The 16,458-nt window shown below is 49.8% G+C and overlaps 1 protein-coding gene across 7 annotated transcripts in view; it reads left to right on the plus strand.

Moving 5' to 3' along the window:
* Nucleotides 1-16,458, plus strand: part of pyd (zonula occludens-like protein polychaetoid) — a 357,804-nt gene that overhangs the window by 127,731 nt on the left and 213,615 nt on the right. Inside the window, exon 1 of one of the 7 annotated variants that reach the window (XM_089563942.1) lies at nt 8,168-8,655. The exons of 4 other annotated variants lie outside the window; for them this stretch is intronic. In XM_089563942.1, the coding sequence (XP_089420068.1) occupies nt 8,548-8,655 (108 nt within the window). In that variant the 5' untranslated portion in view covers nt 8,168-8,547. Of the gene's footprint in view, nt 1-8,167; nt 8,656-16,458 lie in introns of those variants that run through there. 2 more of the 7 variants (XM_089563943.1, XM_089563945.1) reach the window with 2 other exon arrangements.

Raw genomic sequence — 16,458 nt, forward strand, 5'->3', positions numbered from 1 at the left:
TATCCCGGCAGCGGTGGTCGAATTTCGATGGAGGCGAAATTCTAGAGGCCCGTGTACTGTGCGATATGTCAGTGCACGTTAAAGAACCCCAGGTGGTCGATTTTTCCTGGGCCCTTCGCTACACGGCGTCTCTCATAGCCTGAGCCGCTTTAAGAGCAAAGGATAGTTGAGTGCAGCAAACGATCGCGTGGGAGCCTGCAAAAAATTGAAAACTGTGTAACGAGTTGGTGGACCGAGCAATGCCGAGAGGCGGACCGGCTCGGCGGTCGCCGTCAACGGCTAGGCTCGAAGAAACGGACGATGATGCACGCGCTCCACTGCGCAACGAACAACTGCCCCTAGAGCTGTGTCCTTTTTATTGCCTTGCTGCCTCGCAAGTTCTAAACCGTCGGCACCGGGTGGCGCCACAACACAAACATGAAAACGAAACTGTAACAGTCCTCCCCCATTAGTTTGTTCAAGAAGAGAAGAACATTATGGAGAGTAGCGCTGCACTGGCTTGCGGCTTCTCGTGCTTCTTCGCAACTGAGGCGTGCTGCACGCTGACTTGGGAGAGTTCTTAGCAGTCTCTTCTGTACCACCAGTCACGTTCACAGTTGTCTCTTCTGTGCCACTAGTACCACTCACGGTGAGGTCAGAGTCCACAGAAACAGCCAAGCTGGTGTCACACTCTGTTGATGGGTGGCTGGAAACGCCCTGTGTTCCAGTAGGTTCAGGCCTCCATAGTTCAGTGGTAGGCTCAACGATTTCTTCGACTTGAGGACGTAGGTGGTCGCCGTGCCTATGCCAGAGAGTACCGTCACTGAGACAGACTGTAGCTGCTGACTGACCTGTAGTGCTCGTGACACGTGCGGGTACCCACGGTGGCCCTCGACGAAAGTTCTTTGCGAGTACGTTGTCTCCCACATTCGGCAATGGAGAAGAACGACACCCTTTATCGGCCTGTAGTTTCTGCTTCAACTGTCTCAGCAGCACTGAAGTGTGTAGATTTGGGCGAAGAACATCCAAAGGTGTCTTGAACATCCTTCCCATGAGCATTTCACACGGTGCTCTGCCTGTGACTTCATGTGGCGTGGTTCTGTAATGAAATAAGAACCGCGAAATCTGGGTTTGGAAAGATCCAGATCCACTCTTCTTGATCTTGTTCTTGACAGTCTGTACGACGCGCTCTGCCGCACCATTCGAAGCTGGATGGTAGGGAGGCACAAGCATGCGACGTATTCCATTACGTGCCAAGAATTCCAAGTACTGTTCACTTGCAAAGGCAGGCCCATTGTCGGAAACTATGAAATCCGGCAGTCCATGCTGCGCAAATGTTGTTCGCAAAGCATTGATAACAGCATCCGCTGATGTTGACGTCACTGGAAAAACTTCAACCCACTTTGAATAGGCGTCAACAATGACCAGGAATGTATGACCCATGAATGGGCCCCCAAAGTCAACGTGAAGTCTTGACCAGGGCCTCTGTGGAAACGGCCATGGCGTGTGCTGAATGCGTTGCGGTGCACGCAGGTAAGCTTGGCAGGTTTCACAGCTCTTTACACTCTTAGCAATGTCTCCATCAATTCCCGGCCACCAGATGTGGCTTCTGGCAATTGCCTTGCTTTTCTCAATGCCAGGATGCCCTGCATGAAGTATCATTAGGATTTTGGCTTGCAAAGATTTTGGGATAACAACTCGGGAACCCCACAGCAAGCAACCTTCGTGGAGGCTGAGTTCGCTGCTCCTTGCTGTGAATGGATTTCCTTCTGGTCCTGATGGAAGTTTTTCACCTCGCAGGACAGCAAGAGCTACATGGCTCAGGAATGGATCCTTTTTTGTAGCTTGTGCCACAATGGCAGGTGACAACAGTCCTGGGTATGCTTGTTCAAGCATGAACATTTCAGCAGGTGCAGGTAGATCCACGTTGTTTGCAGGCAACGGCAACCTACTGAGAGCATCCGCATGACCTAAGTCCAGACCAGGCTTGTACACAAGCTTGTACTTGTATGCAGAAAGTTTCAATGCCCATCTGACTAGTCGTGGTGATGCTTGCACTGGAATGGGTTTGTCATCATTCAGTAATCCTAGTAGAGGCTTGTGATCCGTATAAGCAGTGAAATGATTGCCCCACAAGTACTGGTGGAACTTTTCCACACCAAATACAAAGGCTAATGCCTCTTTGTCGAGTTGGCTGTAGTTTTGCTCTGCACGAGACAAACATCTGGAGGCAAAAGCAATGGGCAGTTCTCGACCATCAGATTCTCTGTGTGCCAAAACTGCGCCGATCCCATACGGTGAGGCATCGCAGCTGAGACACAGTGGCTTCCCTGGGTCGAAATGTACTAGGACTGGGGCGGATGTTATTAACTGCTTCACTACATTGAATGCATTTTCTTGCTCTTTTCCCCACACCCATTTCTTCTCGTTCATGAGAAGTAAATGCAAAGGGCGGAGGCGTCCGGAAAGGTTTGGTAGAAAACGCCTGTAGAAGTTCACAAGTCCCAAAAAACTTTGAAGCTCCTTGACGCCCCGGGGTGCAGGTGCATGAAGGATGGCAGATACCTTGCTCAAACTTGGAGACAGGCCTTGTTTGCTTATGATGTGCCCGAGGTATTCAACTTGTCGGACGAAAAAATGACACTTGTCGAACTTCAACTTAAGTCCAACATCACGAAGTCTAGATAGGACAGCACTGAGGTTGCGAAGATGCTCCAAGTCATTCGAGCCAGTGACAAGGATGTCATCGAAATATACTGCAACATGTGGCAGCCCTCGGAAAAGGTTCTCCACCTCCCTTTGGAACAAGGCTGGTGCTGATGACACGCCAAAAGGAAGACGTGTATACTGGAATAATCCCATGTGTGTGGAGATTGTGACATACTTTCTAGATTCTTTGTCAAGAACTATTTGCTGGTAGGCGTCCCTCAAATCCAGCTTCGTGAACTTCTCACCTCCTGACAGCATGGCCCACAGGTCCTCAATTCTTGGAATTGGATACTTTTCCATCACAGCTACTGGATTAATGGTAATCTTGAAATCTCCGCAAATCCTGACACGTCCATCCTTCTTGGCCACTGGAACAATTGGTGCAGCCCAAGCTGAAGAAGTGACTGGCTCCAGGATGCCTTCTCTCTGTAGGCGCTGAAGCTCTTGTGACACCCCATCCTTCAGTGCAAAGGGCAGTGGCCGTGGCTTGAAAAACTTTGGTACAGCATCTTGTGGAACATGGATTGTGGCTTCTGGACCCTTGAAAGTTCCCAGGCTCTGTTCAAACACCTCAGGAAACGCTTGAAGAAGGTCCTCAACATTAGAAACAGCATGAACGTCTGCTTCCACGCGAGCAATCTCAATGCCCAGTTCTCGAATCCAGTTCCGGCCCAGAAGTGTAGGTGAACGTTCCCCAGTCAGGAATAAAGGTAGCACTGCTTTTCTGTCACGAAACTGCACTGTGACATCCGCTCTACCTTGAACTTGTGTGAGCTCACCCGAGTAGCTTCGCAGGAGTACATCAGACGGCATGACAGGTACTGACGGTAGCAGCTCCTGAAGACGATTTTTTTCCATGACAGAAACGCTCGCACCGGTGTCCAGCTCCATACAGAGCGGTTTACCGCAAACGCTGACTGTTACGGTGAAGGGTGGTGACGGCGCGACGGTGTCGACTGGCCACATGTCAAACACGTCAGCAGAAACGTCGTTGTCAACAGTGTTGACTGGATGAGTTCCACACGAAGTTTTGCGAGCCGGAGGCGCGGACGCATTTGCATTTGGCTTTGTGAATTTTCCCTTCCGTGACAAAGCGTGCTTTTTCTTCGAGTTGCACACTCGAGCAATGTGTCCCTGCTTCCTGCAGTAATTGCACGAACTACTGATGTGCTTGCACACGGACGCGAGGTGTTCATCCCCACAGCGGTAGCATGTGACACGCCCCTTTGATGCCGCGACTTGATAAGTGGAAAGCGCACTTCGGCTTGAGCTCGCTATCTCGCCGGCATCTTTCTTCGCAGCTTCCATGGCAAGTGCAGTCTGTACAGCATCTTCATACGTAAGGTCTGCTTTCTCGAGCAGCCTCGTCTGCACGGCTGTGTCGTTGATGCCGCACACGATGCGGTCCCTCAACATGTTGCTAAGCTCAGTTCCGAAGTTGCAATGTTCAGAGAGGCTTTTGAGCGACGCCACAAAGTTACTGACTGACTCGCCCTCCACGCGAACACGCGTGTTGAACCTGAAACGCTGCGCGACAGCAGATGGCTTGGGGCAGTAATGGTCACCAAGAACAGAAAGAATTTCTTGCAAGGTTTTGTCTTGCGGTTGGGCGGGCTTCACGAGATCCCGCAAGAGAGCATACGTTTTCTGTCCACAACAACTAAAGAAGACTGACTTCTGTTTTGCTTCTGCGATGTCATTCGCGATGAAAAAAGCTTTAAGGCGATCAACGTAGCAAGGCCACGCATCTCCTCCTCCTCCGTCGAACGCTTCGAGGTTGCCGAACATTGGCATGACGGAAATCTTGCGCGTTGAACTCGTCAGAACAACGAAGAACTCACGTGCGCAGAAGGGGCGTAGAAAAGACGAACTTGAACTTGAATTTTTTCTCCTCGTCGCCACTTGTAACGAGTTGGTGGACCGAGCAATGCCGAGAGGCGGACCGGCTCGGCGGTCGCCGTCAACGGCTAGGCTCGAAGAAACGGACGATGATGCACGCGCTCCACTGCGCAACGAACAACTGCCCCTAGAGCTGTGTCCTTTTTATTGCCTTGCTGCCTCGCAAGTTCTAAACCGTCGGCACCGGGTGGCGCCACAACACAAACATGAAAACGAAACTGTAACAAACTGGTTTGGAGAAAATTTAGGAAATGGCGCAGTAGTATTAACTCTCTCAGTTACCAAACCAAACCAACACTCAAGTTCAGTTTAGCAAAATGATTATGATAGATGAAACTGGTTTCACACCGATATTACCATGTCCATTAATTGTAAACCCGTATTTGGGAACTAGCGTATTCGTGCAATATGACAGAGCAGATCGATAATGCTGTATAGATTTTAAGCTTGGCATGACAGCTAGTATATGCGATGAGCTTTACTTTAAATTGTCATGACATATATATAGCCACGAACGGTGGTCGGCAGACCTCCTCCAGGCTGGTGTCAAGTTCTGTCGCGATAGTTCCGAGAGTGCTATTGCAGTCCTGCACGTACTTTATAGGAGCATTCACTCTCACTGAAATATTAGGGTGACTAAGCACGCAAAGATGCCGTCCTGCAGTTATGCAGACAGTCAGCTAATCGCTAAAAACTCCTGCTGTTAATTTATAATAATATACACGCATGCTACTTACTGAAGTAAGCGAAAGCGATGGCACAGCACTTTCTGTCAGGCGGCGAAGATGGCCTGTCGCAGGCTTGAAGTCCTCTGCACCAAAATGCAGGGAGCATACAACGCTCCATTTTGTCGGTAACCAATTATCTGAACGTTGCAGTGCGTCAGTCCACCGTTTTCTGGCTGCAGGGTCATTCGGAAACCTGTCGCGCAATATTGAAAAAAAAAAAAAAATTGCCCATTCGGCTCTTTTCCATGCAGAGCCACAGCGCATATTTTCATCGCTAGTACCATTGAAGAAATATTCACTCACCTATGGAACGAAACCTCCGAACAAACGATTTCTGTGCGGCTCCTGCACCCGGGCACGCAGCACTTCATGATGCAGCGCCTGCCTGAGCGCTTTCAGTTTCGGTAGATGGTTTCAGTTTCGCCGCTCGCGCGCGCGGCGGTGATAAAGATCACCGCACGCCATCACGTGATATGGTCACGGGGGGACCGACTCGCTTTTTTTTGCATGCTTTTTACTTTTTATTACCCGGCTTCAAGGTTCTCGCCGGACGCTCCCTCCTCAGTTTTTTTTCCTCCATGGTCTCCACGGTGGCGCGGTGGCGCGCACGCGTGTCGTGCTCGTCCCACCCGAATGTACGGCACTGCACGAGTGGCATCCAGCCGAACGTGGGGCACCGCACGAGTGCGTAGAAAACTCCACGAGTGCCGTCAGCCGAAGACACCAATAGTGTTCAATGCACGTACCCCTTTGCCGAGGAAGGGTGAGACCTGCATGCCTGTTTTCTTCGCTTTCGCAGAAATTAAAGGGTTCTGCACACAATGCTCACATTTCTCGCGTTCAGCTTGCTTGTTCTTTTCATATAACAGCAGACATTACTCGAGAACAGCGCAAAAAACTGAGAACGAAAGGGCGAAAGTCGCGACTTTTTGCATTGAAATACACAGCAGACACCCGACTTCCGGGACAAGCGGTCCAACTTCCGGTGGCTTCACTCGCGCTCGTCTCGGAAAGCGGGAATGCGGCATCCAGCCGCCTAGTGGAGATCAGTGATCTTCCCCCCTCTGTGACGTCACTGTACAACTCGGCGTTCCGAAACCGAAAATCGTTCACCTAAAAATGCTATAATAAATTATTCACTGTGAATATATGAATCTGAGTGTGTTTCATGCTTCCTGGAGCCATAAGAAACGTTTGAAACTAAGAACGCGCGAACCACAAATTTGGTGTCTCCACCCCTTTAAAATACATTTAGCAGTGACTTGCGATTGGCCAACTACATACAACATGAGCCACTCAGTTCAAGGAACTTGTTTAAACTTCAACGAAATCAAGCTTCGCGAGCATATCAAAATAATGAAATCAACGTTTGCACTACATTCGGCACCTGTAGACGATCAAGTATATCATGCTGAAAGTTATCTGGACATATATCTAATTGATAAGAGCTTCAGCGCTCGATGAGCTATCAGCTATTTTACGTACGCTACAGTCATGCCTGCGGAAATGATTATGCTTATACCCAGAATCGCAGCCGTTGGTCCTGAGGAATGAGGGCAATCAGTATGCCTCGACTGCAAAGCAGTACGATTTCTTTTCTTGCCGGGCCGACGGCAGCTTGTCACAGAACGAGCGTTTCTTCAGAAATTCAAGGCACCACATTCCTTCGTCCACGCCGGGTGGTCGCAACTTGGGAAGCGACGAAGCTGGTCCATTGTGAGCCGCACAGTGCCTATTACCTTTGCTGTGCACGCAGGAGCGTGGGAACTTTGCACGCATGCGCAATGCGCCTCTTTAAAGAATACACAGGCATTCCAAGGCTAAATTTTGTGTTGTCTAATGTGGACTATGACCACTATATTCATTCTGACTATCGTTTTTTTATACGATGGGACTGATTGTGCTCCTGTTGCTATTTTGAAGCTATAGCTTACGGGTTTCGCTCTTGCCTGGCATTTATCGGCAAATGCCATGCACGCGTAGCAGACGACGAGCACATGACGCGCAGCAGACGACGCACGATCTAGCAGACGACACGAGAGCAGGACCGCGCCAGAAGTAACCTCACCGAAAAGACGTTCAGTTGCTAGAGTCACTATCACGTATCTCTGATAGCATACAAATTCACGCGCTGCCTTGCTCATATGGTAACTTTGGCGACCTCTGTACGCTGTAAGAAACCGTAAGAAGCGCAGTCTGCAAGCTCTCCCTGCATCACCTCGACCGAACTACCGAACGGTGGCATGTGCTTTGTTGCCAGAGTTTCGTAAGCCATTTCCTTTCCTCAAAAAGCAATTTTCCAACCCCATCAGAAACATTCAGTTCCTACATAACCTGGTTTTAAAACATATATCTTAGCATATCTCGTTAAGGCACATAATGTTTTCAGTTACAATAGAATTCCGCATTACATCTCTATTGTATATGAGCATCTTTTTAATAAATCTGCGGTTTTTATGAAATGAAAGGCGTGCGCAAGATGAAGCTGGTTTTATCTCAGTTCAACGCCACAATATTGTCCTACGACAGGACGCTTGTAGGACATTTGAGAAATTTTCGTCCTCGAGCTGTCCAGCAGTTCTGTCATGAGGACGTCCTAAAAAGAACGTCCTCATGAGGACATTTGGCCGTGATGCACTACAATAGTACTCAGAACGTCCTATTTCGGATGAGGGTGTCTGACCATTTGAGGACGTCCTTAGGGCGTTTGTTGTCATCCGGGCAGCGGCGACCAAGCGAGTGGCGTGATGACTCCCTCGCGAACTCTGGTCCAGCGGTCGCGGGCGTAGCGCGCCCTACACCCGACCTGACACAGTGGTTAAGCCGCGTGTTCTCTCTGCTTTCCTCATTGCAACCCGTGTGCTTTCACACACCCCCTTCTATTGTGCCATTTCGAGATGAGCCACAGTCCGCTGCTACGCGAAAAAAGCCGTCGCTCTTCCTCCGAGACAAAATTCCAGGCGAGTTGCGTCCGAGTTTGCAGCTGCTGGAACAGTCGCTGCCGCACCGTCAACCGGCGCCGCCAAGGACTTCCGGGACCGGATCGTCGTCTCCCCCCTCCCGGAGGCCCCTTTTTCAAAAACTTGCGTCCCATTGGCCGGAGCGGCGGCAACGGCCGCGGTGGTGCAGTCGGTGTGGTGCTGCTGTCAGCGGTGGCGTGGCCGCCGTGGGCCGCGTTCCTCGCCGCCTCCAGTGGCTGAGTCTGTGTGGTGTCCGCGTGTGTGCGATCCTTATGAAGACGCTCTGTTTCGGATTTCTCGCCATGGACAAGAATAGCGTTGCCCCCCTCGAACAGGTCGGTTCCGTTGGTCCCCTCGGCGTGCCTTCTGGTTGTCTTGCGGTGCGGCCCCGTTTTCGCATGCCGGTTTAACGGAGCTCTCTTTTGTTTCACGCGCGGTTGCGAACACCCCGGGCCGGCACCCGCCCGTGGTGGTTGCCCGAAAACGGGGGAGGTGACATGCCTGGCGGCTGCCCCGTACGCTAGCTGCTGGCTGAGCGCGCACACGATGCTAAACACAGCTAGGATGCCACGTGTGTGACAGTTACGGTACGCGCTGAAATCTTTTAAAGCACGCGCACTTACTTCCAAGGTGCGCGGACAAATAAAATGCTTCCGTGGAGTGCCCTAAGTGAGCGCGAAGGATGGAAGCCTGCACACATCAGCGGCAATGTCGAAGAGGCTTGCGAATCGAGTCTAGGCTTGTCTACAATATTTGCGCTGCAGTAGCGCATACCTTCCCGGGCCGCAGAAATTGCAGCGTGGATTTCAACTTTCATACCAGCTGTGACGCTCACGTTACACAATGGGTGCCGTGTTTCGCGCTAGTCTGCGCTGCCCCTTGTAACAAAGTTTGCGCGTAGTACTGCACACAATCAAAAAAAGTGCGATCAATTCCTTTAAGCCTTGGGAAATCTGTTGAGCGTACTGTTCGGGCCTGCTAACATGTCATGTTAGCGTGTACTTCCTTTCGTTCGCTTGTAATCTGTCTTTGACAAGTATGCGTGGAGTGGTTCGCCAAACGACATTATATTATGCCACGCCACCTGTCGGCACTGCGGCAAAAGCAACGCTGGAATGTGGACGAGTCATCGGATGTCAATGGCGCTGCCTGTCTCTGTTTTGTCTCCGCGGTTTCCTTTAATTCAAGTCGATCGGAAGCGAGCCGCCTCGCCGGCCATTTCTTTTTTGTATTATTATTATTGTGCGCGCGGCTCGGTCACCAGCGACCTGGGATTCGCACAAATGACGTGCGCGATATGTCGCGCTGTTTCGCCACAACGCGTTGCCGTGTGTCGGGTGTGTAGCGTAAAATAAGGTCATTGTGTCAGCCCGTGGTTCATGGGCAAGGGGTTTGCAGTAGTTGTTTGCAAAGTGCCTGATGGTGTTGCTGGAAGCCACTCAAGGATGTTTATTGCATCATTGATAGTAATATTCACTGATATAAACGCGGTACTTTCGGTATGGCCAATGACAGTCTGTTAGGAAGAGCACCATGCTCCAGAGTGATTTTTATGTAAAACATGATGCGCATATGTATGATGTACACATGATGTATGTGTTGGCAGCTCAGTACATAGCACGAGAAAGGCATAAATCATCTAGATTTCGCTGGAAGTTTTCTTGCGCACACACGTGTCCAACAGAAATATGTACTTACATAGCAAATGTTGCAGCTCTTCTCTTGATCTGTATGAACAGTTCTCCCAGCTTGACCACTTGCTTCTGTGCTTAGGATAGACCTATCCTGGCATCATGCAAGGTGAGGAAGAGCTAGGTAAGGTGTAGAAACCATAGGACAGTGGGGCCTAGAAACGAGGCTAGATTGGAAGAGGGAAAGACTGATGAGGGCTATCAGAATAAATGAGCTGGCAGTTAGAGACGAGGTACAGGAGTTGGATCTAGTTCGAGAGCAGATATTCATCTTTACAGAGGAAGACAACCTTAGCATACGTTCGTTGATACAAGTGTCGCAGAAAGTGGAATAAAAGTAGGGAAGCCAGGATACTGGAAGGTGCCCCTCGAAGTAAGAGATCTGGTTATATCATGCGTGCACGTAATGCACTCTACTTGATGACCACGAAACAGTGTACACTACACACAAAGCACGGACGTCATCATCAGCCTGACTACGCCCACTGCAAGGCAATGGCCTCTCCCCCATGTCTCCCCAGTTGACCCTGTCTTTTGCCAGCTGCGGCCACTGTATCCCCGCCAAATTACTAGCCTCATCCCCCCCCCTAAATTTCTGCCACCACTAGCTGCGCTTGCCTTCTCTCAGAATCCGCTCAATTACCCAGCGGTTATCTTGCCTTCAGCTTACAAAAACCACGTGACAGTCAGGGGTCCAAAGATTGCAACCTAAAGCACGTGCTTGTGTCGGCCGCCCTTTGATGCCTGTGCTTTAGGTTGCAATCTTTGGACCCCTGACCGTCACGTGGTTTTTGGCCTACACACTGGGCTGGGCTTTCCTCGGAAATAAACGGTTGTTAGTGAGCGCCCGTCCTGTCGGCTGTGTTTCTTCTCTTGTCTCCGTCTGTTTTCGCGCTGGTCATTTTGAATCATGTCCCACCAACTCGCCCAGTCAGCAATTCTGGATGTGTGTCTGTTGTTTTCCAAATTACGCCCCCTCTAGTCTCGTGTGACTGCCGTACCCACACAGTTTGCATGTTGACGTTGCCTCATGTGCTCACCTGCTGTCTTGGCGCTTGTCACAATCATGCATGTGGTCATTTTAACCCCATAGCAGCGGGAAGAAGAGTTGGATGACCATGCTAAATGGCGCAGAACTGGCACAAAGGTGGCCAGGTTCCAGAATGCTGCATTTAAGCGTTTACAGGCAGTCATAGGCCTCAACTTCCAGCCCTTACTCATGATTCATCATCATCATCAGCCTGACTACGCCCACTGCAGGGCCTCTCCCCCATGTCTCTCCAGTTAACCCTGTCCTTCGCCAGTTGTGGCCGCTGCATCCCCGCAAACTTCTTAACCTTTCTTTCTTTCTTTCTTTCTTTCTTTCTTGTTTCCTCAGACACAGTCCAAGAGGGGGCCGAGGCTAAAGGCTAAAGGCGAATCTCATTCGCCCACTTAACTTTCTGCCGCCCCCTGCTACGCTTGCCTTCTCTTGGGATCCACTCCGTTACCCTTAAAGGGGCCCAGAAAGACAATCTTAGTTAACTGTTTTGCCTGTTGATTGCATACAGTGAGTTATAATGGTGCTATTAGCGTCGGTAATACCGCGTACATTCCGTTTTTTAATATTTTAATGTCCTCCCAAAAACAGCTTCATGGCTCTGATGGTGTCGCCACACAGTGGCGGGTTTTTAGCAGCGGATATGACATCACCTGGCGCTAGCTTGATGATCGGACAAACAGTAAATATACTGCAAATTGTGTGAATAAAGAGAGACACATTTTGTCACCTGTCTGCGTTCTATATTAGATCAACAAAAACAACTTGTTTGTCTTAGATGAATGCCCTTCAAAGCAAGTAAAATAAAAATACACCACCAGGGGCGCTCTGGCATGGAAACGACATAGTCCAAGGTTCGACGGAACACCGTCTGGTCAGGGTGAAGCATTATTTATTCACAAAGGAAAATTGGGTCACTGACCAAGTCAAAAGATGAAAAAATGACGTTTCGGGTCCCATACGGGGCCCTTGTTCACACTAAGGCTGTCACAGAAGAAGACATGATTATATACGCTTCAGAATCTTCTGCAAACTTTTCACGTAGATATGATGTAGCGTGCCCTGATTCTTGTTTAGCGTGTTGGCCGTTGTCTGGATGATTAGGGATTCTAGATGCAGTCTTGCAGATAGGTTTCTTTCCGTCGCCAGGATTTCCACCTCATCCCAGCCTATCTCGTCGCCAGTGGATAGCACGTGCTCTGCAACTGCATTTTTTGCAGCGCGCTTGTTTCTGACGTCGGCCTGGTGCTCCTTAATGCGCCGCTGGAAGTTCCCAGTTTCCCCGATGTAGACGGAGGGGCAGTCGCTGCAAGGTATCCGATAAACAACGCCAGGGAACTTGGGACGTGGTAGCGGGTCCTTCACGTTGACCACATCGGCTCGAAGCTTGCTGGTTGGCACGTGTGCAATGTGCACTCCGTGTTTACGGAAAATCCTTGAAAGGGCCTCGCTGATCTGACGCACGTAGGGAATCGCAGCACGTTTTATCTTTCTTGTCAGCTCTTGTGCTCCTCGTGTGTAGGTGACTTTCTTGGTCACTTTGCTGATAAAATTTCTGGGGTAGCCGTTTCGCTCAAGATCCTTCTGAATAAGCGCCATCTCGTTGCCAAGGCTGACCGGGTCGGAACAGATGTTTTTAGCACGGATGACAAGGGACGCAACCACTGAACGCTTGTGAGCCGTAGGATGAGCGGAGTCAAAATCCAGGTATCTTCCCGTGTGCGTTGCTTTTCGGAAGACGCTGAAGGCTAAGCGACGCGCATCATGTTTGACGAGCACATCCAAGAACGGGATCATGCCGTTCGCTTCCTCTTCCAAAGTGAAATTTATGGATGGCTCTACGGCATTCAGGTGTTCAAGAAAGCTGTGAATATGCTGCTTGTTTAAAATGCAAAAGCAGTCATCAACATACCTCAGAAACACCTTTGGACGATGAGTGAACGAGTTCAGGGCTTTCTGTTCGATAGACTCCATTGTCAGGTTGGCAGCCGTGACCGAAATTGACGCTCCCATTGCGGTTCCGAAGATCTGCTTGTACACTGTTCCGTTGTAAGTAAAGTACGTGTTGGCTAAGCAGAAATGAAGCAATTCGCTGATCTCGCTGACGTTCAGTCTCGCTGACGTCGCTGACGCTGACGCTGCCAGTCTCAGCAAGAACGAGTTACAGAGAGCAGGCAACCATGGAGTACAAACTTCCGCGACGTGGTCTGGCTGGCTGTTTTGATTGGTTGCGCCACGTGCCGTCATTGGGAGAGCGAAATAGGAGTGGGAAGCCCCGCCAAAATCGAGTTGAGGGCAGCGTTTTGTTTGCTTGTATTTTGAAATTTCTTCACTAAATAACTCCCGTTCCTGTGCATCGATTCCTATAATTCTTTTTAAGTCAGCATCTGTGTGACATAAAGAACCCACCTGAAGTATAGCCGGTATCCCCCCAAGCAGTGTTTTGCAGCCCCTTTAAGGACCAGCGGTTATCTTGCCTTTGCATTGCATGCCCTGCCCAGGCCCACTTCTTCCTCTTGATCTCAACTAGGATGTCATTAACCCGTGTTTGTTCCCTCACCCACTCTGCCCGCTACACGGAAGAAGGTTTTTTGATTGGTTGAGCTCTAGATGTCTGCCCCCTGGTGTGGGCTGTTTGCAGGATTGGGTTGTACGAACAGTGGTAAAGCCCTAGCAAGAAGCCAATAAACATGTCCGCAAACGTGATCACTCGTGTTTTATGTGTTGGGTTTAGCCAGTGAAATGCAGTTTATGCGCAGCGATTGAAGAGCTTGTAAAATTTTTTGGCCACGATGTGTTCGTATTCCCCAGCCCATTGGTAGATTCTTCCAGTATTTTAGCTGGCGTGACAGCTGTGGCAGGGGTGGGGTTACCATGAAAAGCTTTCTCTGAGCTTTGTTTGCAACTTGTGCCTCTTCTCGTCTCATGAAGGTGGGGGGGGTCAGTGTGGAATTCTTGAGCAGGGTCCAAAAGGAAGAAGCATGTGGGGTTGTGCACAGCCACACTCTGCTTTTCCTCCCAGCTGCTGCATGTGTGAGCGTGTGCCCTCCTTCGCAGTGCGGTGGGGAAAGGGCCGCGCATCTGTCTGCCACCCTGCACAGACTGTGTGGCCTCAAAAGGTCATAGTGTGGACATGAGCTATAAACGGGCAGCGAGGGCGTAGAGCAGCTGCCTTGTGTGCAAGTTCAAATGCCGATGCCTTGCAATTCTCCACCGTGCTTAAAAGAAAGAAACTCCGCGTGTCGATGGAATTGCACAACCAGGCCAGGGGTGCGGCCTGATCTCGGTGGCCAGAACTGACAACGCACTTTCTCACCAGAACAGGATTCGGCCACCCTGGTGTAGCACTTGGCCGCAACCTTCTATGGACAAACCCGTTAACCCTCGGCCCCAGTGGCTGTAGAGCAACTGACCGAGGCAGCAGTCAGACCTGGGACGCAGCGGAGGGTGCTAAGAATCTCTGGCTCCGGACAGGCCGCCATTAGAAACTGAACCTGGCAACGTTTAACGTCAGGATCTTATCCAGTGACGCTAGCTTAGCAGTGCTGTTGGAGGAATTAGCGGGTATTTATTGGGATGCCATGGGGCTTAGTGAGGTTAGGAGGACAGATGAGGTGCATACAGTACTAAAGGCCGGGCACATACCGTGCTATCATGGATTAGCAGACAGACAAGAACAAGGTGTGGGATTCCTCATAGATCAGGATAGAGCTGTCAACATAGAGGAGTTTTATAGCATTAACGAGAGGGTGGCAGCTATCGTAATTAGGCTTAATTAGAGGTACAAGCTGAAGGTGGTGCCAGCCTACGCGCCTACATCAAGCCATGATGACCAGATAGTTGAAAGCTTCTATGAGGATGTGGAATCGGAAATGACCGAAGTAAAATCACAGTGCACTGCACTGATGGGCGACTTCAATGCGAAGGTAGGCAAGAAGCAGGCTGGAGACCAGGCGGTAGGTGACTATGGCATAGGTTCTAAAAATAGCAAGGGAGAGGAGTTGGTACAGTTTGCAGATAGAAATGATTTACAGATCATGAATACCTTTCATTCATTCATTTATTAGGTCCTCAAAGGTCCCATTTAAGGGGCATTACATGTGAGGGGTGGGCGGGGAGTACGGCAGTTATGGCAAAAAATGATTTTCAATGGCAGTCTTGAATTGTTGAAGATCTTCGAGGGAAGCGATGTGGCCGGGAAGGTCGTTCCAGTCCAGGGCAGTAGTGAGGAAAAATGAGTTTTTGAACGTTGTGGTATGGGCGTGCTGGGGGCAGACGGCTTTGGGATGGCTGTGACGGGATAAACGATGGGCTGGGCGGATGAGTGCGTTGCTCGGTGGCAGGCTGTGAAAAACGCATGATAAAGAGAAAGGCGAGGTAGTTGATGACGGGCTGCTAGGGTTTCCGCGAACTAGCAAACAGGAAGTAGACGTGGAGGAGCCCCAATGATGAAATAGACTTCATATTGCGCATTCAACCTGGCATCGTAGAGGATGTGGAGGTGCTCGGCAAGGTGCAGTCCATAAGAAAGTGAGGTTAGCCTGCACTCGAGTGGAGAGCGGAAGGAACTTGTAAGCCCACCAACGAGTTGGTCACTAAAGGGAATTGAGGATTTAATTGCAGAACAGCTTTAACAGAGGAGGATAATGCTAGTGTTCAAGTAACAAAGGATATTCCACAGCTATTATTATGGAACGCTCAGCAGGTTACGAAATGCCAAAGCATGGAAGCCTCTAACCCCACAGGCAGATTAGAAGTGGCAGAACTAATGATTAAGAAATGCTGTAACATGAAAGCATCAAACCCCACAGACAGATTAAAACTGGCAGAGCTATCAGAGTTAATTAATAAACATAAGGTAATTGACCTAAAGCATAATATGGAAAGAATTCAGTATGCTCTAAAGAATGGAGGTAGGAAAAATCAAATGTATGTGCTAAAAGACAAGGAAGGCAGTGTCACTATGGAGAGGATGGTTAAGCTCATCGAGGAGTTCTACACATTTATACAGCAGCCAAGGTGGAGAGGCAGAGCGAATGTAATGGACATCCTGCTTTGGGAATGAAAGAGGAAGCAAAGAATGCCTTGGGAGCAATGCAAAGGAGGGGGAAAGCAGCTGGCGAGGATCAGATAACAGCAGATTTGTTGAAGGAGGGGGCGGAGATTGTGCAGGAAAAACTGGCCACCCTGTATATGCAATGCCTTGTGACCTCGAGGGTTCCAGTATCTTGGAAGGAAGCAAACATTATCTTAATTCATAAGAAAGGAGACGTCAAGGACTTGAAGAATTACAGACCGATCAGCTCACTGTCTGTTGCCTACAAGGTAATAAGGAATAAGGACAACCCTAGACTTCAGTTATCCAAAAAACCAAGCAGTCTTTTGTGAATGCTAGTCAACAATAGACTGCATTCGTACTATCGGGCAGGTGATGAAGAAATACGCAGAATGTA

This window comes from Amblyomma mixtum, chromosome 10 (genome assembly GCF_055824585.1).
Source record: "Amblyomma mixtum isolate Tamu chromosome 10, ASM5582458v1, whole genome shotgun sequence".
Lineage (NCBI taxonomy): Eukaryota > Metazoa > Arthropoda > Arachnida > Ixodida > Ixodidae > Amblyomma > Amblyomma mixtum.